Source organism: Lactuca sativa, chromosome 7 (assembly GCF_002870075.4).
Source record: "Lactuca sativa cultivar Salinas chromosome 7, Lsat_Salinas_v11, whole genome shotgun sequence".
NCBI classification, from domain to species: Eukaryota; Viridiplantae; Streptophyta; class Magnoliopsida; order Asterales; family Asteraceae; genus Lactuca; species Lactuca sativa.
The window spans coordinates 91355300-91362048 of NC_056629.2; the positions used below are offsets into that span (position 1 = coordinate 91355300).

Consider the following 6749-nt stretch of genomic DNA (forward strand, 5'->3'; position numbering starts at 1 on the left):
GGCGGTGCCAAGTAGCTCAACAGCATGGAGGGAGCCCAACTCATCTCCTCCGTGCTGTTTTCGTATCATACCTAGCAACCTTAAAAAATTGCAAGGAAGGGAGGGTGATTTTGGGAAGACGAGATGAAGCTCTCGTGGTTGTGGTGAGGATGAGAAAAGCTATAGCGTAGGGAAGTGACGACCGGAGAAATTTAGAGGGATCGTCTGCAGAGGAAATAGATTCATGCTCATTTTGTTTCATAAAAAAACGTGCACAAAACTCAATAAAACCATATACATAATGCATATTTTTTTTATTAACCATGCTAGATTTATTGTATTCTAATTGCTTTTTTCTAGTAATGGTTTGTGTTTTAATCCTTTTAATAATAATAAATTAAATAAATATATGAAAGAAATTGAAAAGTGATTATTAAGTCATTTTGTTTGATTGTTCTAAAAAAATATTAACCATTTCGTTATTTTCGTAAATCCAAAAATCAAAATTTACCGTTATCAACTCATTCTTTGCTTTAGACTTGTAATGTTAATTTCACATTTTTTTTGAACCAAATTAAAACAAAAAATCACAACATGAATACATGATAGGAACCACCATTAAAGTTTTCATTTGATTAAAATATTTATTTAAATAATATAGAAATTATAAATACTATTTTTATAGTAAGATTTTTTTACGACAAAGACAGAATTATCGGGTATTGGATATCAAGAAACCTCATTCCCCCGTGTCAAAAGAAGCTGCTAGAAGCTCCTCGTATCCGTTTCCTCTTTTCCCTTCTTTCTAGAAACTACTTTTACTTCTTCTTCCTCTAGACTCTGCCATATAAATCCACCTTAAAGATGTTTGATTCGTCATTCTGCAACCACACAACATCTCGACTAGTACTTTATCCTTCAATTGCGCTCGAATTTTGGAGAAAAGGTAATCAACCGAAATCGATATGGACATCAGTACTCTAATGGGTTTCGATTCGCCGCTTTTGCACAACCTCCACCACATCCTTACAGCCACCGACGACACCACCACCAACAACAAATCAAGCAATGCCGGACCTACTGGCGCTTACGTCCGTGACGCTAGAGCAATGGCTGCAACTCCGGCTGATGTGAAGGAGTATCCCAACTCTTACGTCTTCATCGTCGACATGCCTGGTCTGAAGTCCGGAGATATCAAGGTCCAGGTGGAGGAAGACAACGTGTTGGTGATAAGTGGAGAGAGAAAAAGGGAACACGATCAGGAAGAGAAGGAAGGAGTTAAGTACGTGAGAATGGAAAGGAGGATCGGGAAGTTTATGAGGAAGTTTGTGTTGCCGGAGAATGCTAATATGGAGAAGATATCGGCGATTTGTCAAGATGGAGTGCTTACAGTGACGGTGGAGAAACTGCCACCTCCGGAGCCAAAGAAGCCGAAGACGATTCAGGTCCAGGTTGCTTGAAGAACAGAATCTACTTTATGTTGTTTTGCTCTGTTTTTGTAATGGTTTGCTCTTTTGCTCTGTTTGATCTCGTAGTTATAATCAATCTACTGTTGTTGGTTTTTAAAGTCAATATTTGGTCGTTTTGTTGTACTTCGGTTTGTAACAATTTAAATGTGAAATTAAAATGGTTTCTTTGTAATTATGTGTGTGTCAGTTTTGTGCCCCAATTTGCAGAAATAAATTTTATATACGAAGTAATGGCATGGACACGTTCGTTATATTAAACACATAAAACGAATGGAATCGAAAATCGGATTAAAAATTATTTTAACTGTATTTAAATGCTTTTAAAATTAAATTAAGTGAGTTACTATTTAAACTAGTAGAAAACTCGTGATTGGCAAAGTGACTGATTTTTTTTTGTATAACCATATAAAATCACTTCGACCATTGTTATACCAACCGTGTAATATCACATTCTCTGTTACTAACATACAATACCTACTATTAATATATCAATCCATATCATTATTTTTATTTTTTTAAATTTAAAAATACAATAAAATTACATTTTTAATAATTAAAAAAAAATCATTTTTAACTAGTTTTTCATTAATTATAAAAATAAAATTATAACTTCAAACTACTTTACTTAATTAATCTAGAAATAAAAAAAAAAAAAAACATTACACAAATTAAAAAAAAACAAACATACATACAAAAAAACTAATATTTGTATATTTTATGTTGGTACAAATATTCTACGACATCTTCTCGAAGATTGAAACACATTTCATTGTTATGAATTTCAACAACTCGTTCTAAAAACTCATTCGTTCCAGGTACGAACTCATCAATCAGAATGACAACTTCGTTCGGATCATACGTGTAAATCGTTCGACCTTCATCTTCAATAATCATATTATGCATTATAATACATGCTAGGACCATTTGTTTGATTCTTTCTTTATCTCAGAGTCGTGTAGCATATTCACCACATGTCATGTCTGCCTGATGACTCCAAATGTCCTTTTGATATCCTTTCTCGCCGATTCCTGTTTTTCTGTAAACAATTTTGCCTTTTCACTTTGAGAAACCGAGTATGCCTTCATTAATATAAAATAATTCGGGTATATCCCATCACCAAGGTAGTAACCGTATTTGTACGCGTGTTCGTTTACCGTAAACGTCATATCAGATGCTTTGTTAGTCCAAATATCGTTGAAAATAGGATATTGGCCAAGAACATTAATGTCGTTGTTAGACCCCGCTACTCCGAAGAAGGCATGCCATATCTATAAATGTTGAGATGCAACAGCTTCTAGGATGATATTTGGTTTACCTATATCTCTTCGAGTGAACTAACCACGCCATTCATTTGGACATTTTTCCCAAGCCACATGCGTACAATCTAGACTGCCAAGCATACCTGAAAATCTATGCCTCTCTTCATGAGCTGAATATAATCTCTCAATATCAAGTTGACTAGGTTTGTGCAAATATTGTTCGTGAAAAACTTCATAGACGCATGCAGAAAACCAATCTACACATTCAACTGCAGTCCTTTCGGAGACTTTCAAGTATTCGTCCGATGCATCAAATGTTATACCGTATCCCAAATACCTAAGAGGAGCCGCACATTTTTGTATACTACTAAAACCCATTCTTCCTCTAACGTCGGGTTTTTGTTTGAAAAAATCATAGCGAGATTCTAAAGCATTACTAATACGTAAAAATATAGCCTTATTCGGACAGAAACGACGTTCGAACGAGTCATCATTATAAAGATAATTATCGGCAAAGTAATCACATACCAATAAGTCGTGTGCGGCTTGGCGATCACGATTGACGACCGCTCTTGTACAAGCAACATTCGAACTTTCTTCGTTGTGAATGTGTTGAACAATATTGAAGAATGTCTCGACAAATTCTATATTGTCATCTGAGTCAAAAGTTTTTAAGAATTCCATGTGTTTTGTGGAATCCATGTGCATGTGCTTTGTAGTTTTAGAGAATGAAGGTTTTAGAGAATGAAGGTGTAAGATTTGGTGAAAATGGAAGGTTTTAATTATATGTATTAAATTGAGTTTGAAAAAAAAATACCAAATAGTCGTTCAACGATCGAGAAAGCGATACACCAATCAAGTTTTGCGTTTAAAATCGCCGTCGGCAACATGATGCCTAACGACCATACCCGGCCACGATTTGTCGGGGTGCTGTGCATGGATATTTCTCGTGGCCACATGGACCACGGATGCTCTCGTTGAGAGTATACCATATGGCCTTAGTTCAAAAGATAAAACAAAGGGATAATGACTTAAAATGGTAATACATTTTTCTATTTGTATACATTTGGTCACTGAGTTTTTTTTTCCTTCCACATTACCCTTTCAACTTGTTAAATTGTATACAATTAGTCCTTATGACCGGCTACTCCAGGTCAGCCGGTAAAAATGACTTAATAGGGTAATACATTTCTCATTTTGTATACATTTAGTCCTTAATATTTTTGTACATATTTAATATTTTTTTTGGTGCAAAATAAGTCAATTTTGTTTTTTATATTAATTTAGTATTTATGAATGATTTCTTTAGGTTTTTCTCACGAAATCTTACATGGGACAGTCATTAATGAGATGTTTTGGGGCTTTTGATGCTTATGTCCATCGCGATCTCAACTACTTGGTTACTTAGATCATTTGTTCTAAACGTCATCACTTCTTCATACGATCTCGGTTTTTAATGATCTTTATATCCATGTGTTTGTATTTTAGTCTACTACACCTTTCCTTTAGATTACTCTCGTTAAAGTAATATATTTTTTACTTATAATCTTTATATCAATACGTTTTTTATGAATACATGTATGGATGTTTTTTTATAAAATCGTAAGTAAAAATATATTACATTTTAACGGGAGTAATCTTAATGAAAGTTATAATAGACTCAAAAAAACGAACATGTGAATATAAAGATCGTTAAAATATGATATCGTGTGAAGAAGTTACGACGTTGAGAACACAAGACCTACGCAACCAAGAAGTCAAGATCGCGATAAACATAAGCATCAACAACACCAAACACCTCATCAATGATTATCACACGTAAGATGTCATGAGAAAAACCTAAATAAATCATTCATAAGTACTGAATGAGTACAAAAACAAACATGACTTATTTTGAAACAAAAAATATCAAGGACTAAATGTGTACAAAAATATTAAGAACTAAATATGTACAAAATGAAAAATATATTACCCTATTAAGTCGTTTTTCTTGACTAACCTAGAGTAACTGATCATAAGGACTGAATGTGTCCAATTTAACAAGTTGAAGGAGGTAATATAGACGAAAAAAACTCAGTGACAAAATGTATACAAATCGAAAAATATATTACCCTTTTAAGTCATTATTGATGGGTTTTAAGCATAAGAACAATCATATGTGCTCATACAAACCCTAATGCTTGGATCTAGATTTCTCTATTGTACATGCTTTGAATCCAAGACTTACAAACCTAGATCTATCATATATAATTCAAATTATCATAAGGAAAAGCATATCTAAGTGATTTACCTTTTTCAAGTAGCTTGAATCCTTGCAATCTTCTTGATCTTGAGCTTAGAGTCACAATTGTAACTCATCTAATGGTTCACAAACCCCACAAGCAAGAAGGCAATATGAGAGAGGGTGAGAGATGCTAGAAATCGGCCCTAGGGTTCTCTTAGAAGCAGGTGTAGCCGATTTCCATAACCTGGGGTCTTATTTATACTTGCAGGCTGCTAGGGTTTCAGTCTAAACCCTAATGGACAACTTAGCCACCAAGCAGCCCAAGGAACCTTCTGGAATAAGGCCTTGGACGAAAATATGATGGATCCCCATCATAATTTCGTTCCCCCTTTAGTCCATTAGGTTTCCTTAACCCAAAACTCAACTATCACACATTTGACAGTTTATACCCCTTTATTTAATTAATCTCTTTTAGTCATCAAATTAATTCCTAATTAATTTATGACCAATACTAATTAAATAAATCTGATTTCTCCTTTAATATATTATTCTAATAATATATTAATAAACCATAATATTTTCTCTCTCTCTCTCTCTCTCTCTCTCTCTCTCTCTCCTTAAATTACCTTGTCAAGTTGCTTTGGAGAAGGCAACCCAAAAGGACCATGCACAACCGGGTCAAGTACATACCAAATATAGTTACGGGCTTAGACACTAATCCAATAGTCTCCCATTTGGATAAGTCTAGTAACTATAATGTAAGTAAATTCCGATTAGCAATCGTAGCTCTCAAAGACGTTGTCGCAATCTGATCTTATCAGTAACCTGTCCTTTAGATAAGTGATTGTACAGTCCTCTATTCTAGATATCGTGTGGACAATCACAGAGAACATAGTCATACTTATTGTCCAGCAGTTTGTTTTTCTCGATCTCAGATTCATTTGACATAGAACTTAATTGAACACATCAATTCAGTCCTGACAGGGCCCGACACATAAGTCAAATCAAATCATCGAGGGGCCCTGATATCGCTTTTACCCTCTTAGGATAAAAGGAACATATAAACTTCGACTTATATGCATTTACTATTCACTAATCAAATCATACACAACAATGCGTTTTATAACATCAAGTTACTGATGCGTTTTCGCATTATCAATGCACAACCAATCAGCAAACAATAAACCATATATCTAGGTTTTAAGACCATATGATATTATCGTCTTGCGATCACTCGTGATAAATTCCATGAACTGATTCCAGCAAGCGCGGGTTTATTCCAATGTTCAAAACTTGTTCATAAGCACTCATGAATGTTGTAGCAAACCTTTGCTATGTCTAATACCTTTTAGACAATCTACACACCTATTCATGACAGTCTTCATTCATATCTACTTCCAACATATGAACGACTGTGGACCATTCAAATAATTCAATTATTCTTAATAACTCAATTATTCAGGAAGTCAAAACATGCAAAGTGAAACAATAGTTAAACAATTAACATAAGACATTAGTTTTACTTATAAATAATACTCCTTTATTTAACCATCAAATGTCAATTACATTTATCTATTACATGTTTCCAAACTATCTAATCTAAACTAATGTCATTCTTTATCCCGATGCTCCTAGCATGCTGCAAGTGTTTAACCCTACTCAGTCCCTTCGTAAGCGAATATGTTGGGTTATCCTCTGATGATACCCTCTTTACTATGAGGTGTCCTTCTTCTACACGATGTCGAATAAAGTGATATTTTCTGTGGATATGTCGAGATCTACCATGATCCCTTGGTTCCTTGTTTAAGGAAACCGCTC

At 34.3% G+C, this 6749-nt stretch overlaps 2 protein-coding genes across 2 annotated transcripts; one reads left to right on the forward strand and one right to left on the reverse strand.

The window, feature by feature from the left end:
* Positions 1-830: 830 nt before the first annotated feature.
* Positions 831-1620, forward strand: LOC111883705 (17.9 kDa class II heat shock protein). The gene has a single exon (XM_023880030.3). It carries the CDS (start codon positions 945-947, stop codon positions 1437-1439), a length of 495 nt encoding a protein of 164 aa, XP_023735798.1. The 5' UTR covers positions 831-944; the 3' UTR covers positions 1440-1620.
* A 457-nt stretch (positions 1621-2077) lies between these two features.
* On the reverse strand, positions 2078-3409 carry LOC128127292 (uncharacterized). Its single transcript, XM_052765744.1, has 2 exons — positions 2851-3409; positions 2078-2082 (listed from the first exon to the last, which is right to left on the reverse strand). The coding sequence occupies exons 1-2, from the start codon at positions 3407-3409 to the stop codon at positions 2078-2080; spliced, it is 564 nt and encodes a 187-aa protein (XP_052621704.1).
* Positions 3410-6749: the final 3340 nt, after the last annotated feature.

What these genes read in the sequence shown, in the direction of transcription:
- LOC111883705 (XM_023880030.3), top strand. Translation starts at nt 945, where the DNA reads ATGGACATCAGTACTCTAATGGGTTTCGATTCGCCGCTTTTGCACAAC.
- LOC128127292 (XM_052765744.1), bottom strand. Translation starts at nt 3,409, where the DNA reads ATGGATTCCACAAAACACATGGAATTCTTAAAAACTTTTGACTCAGAT.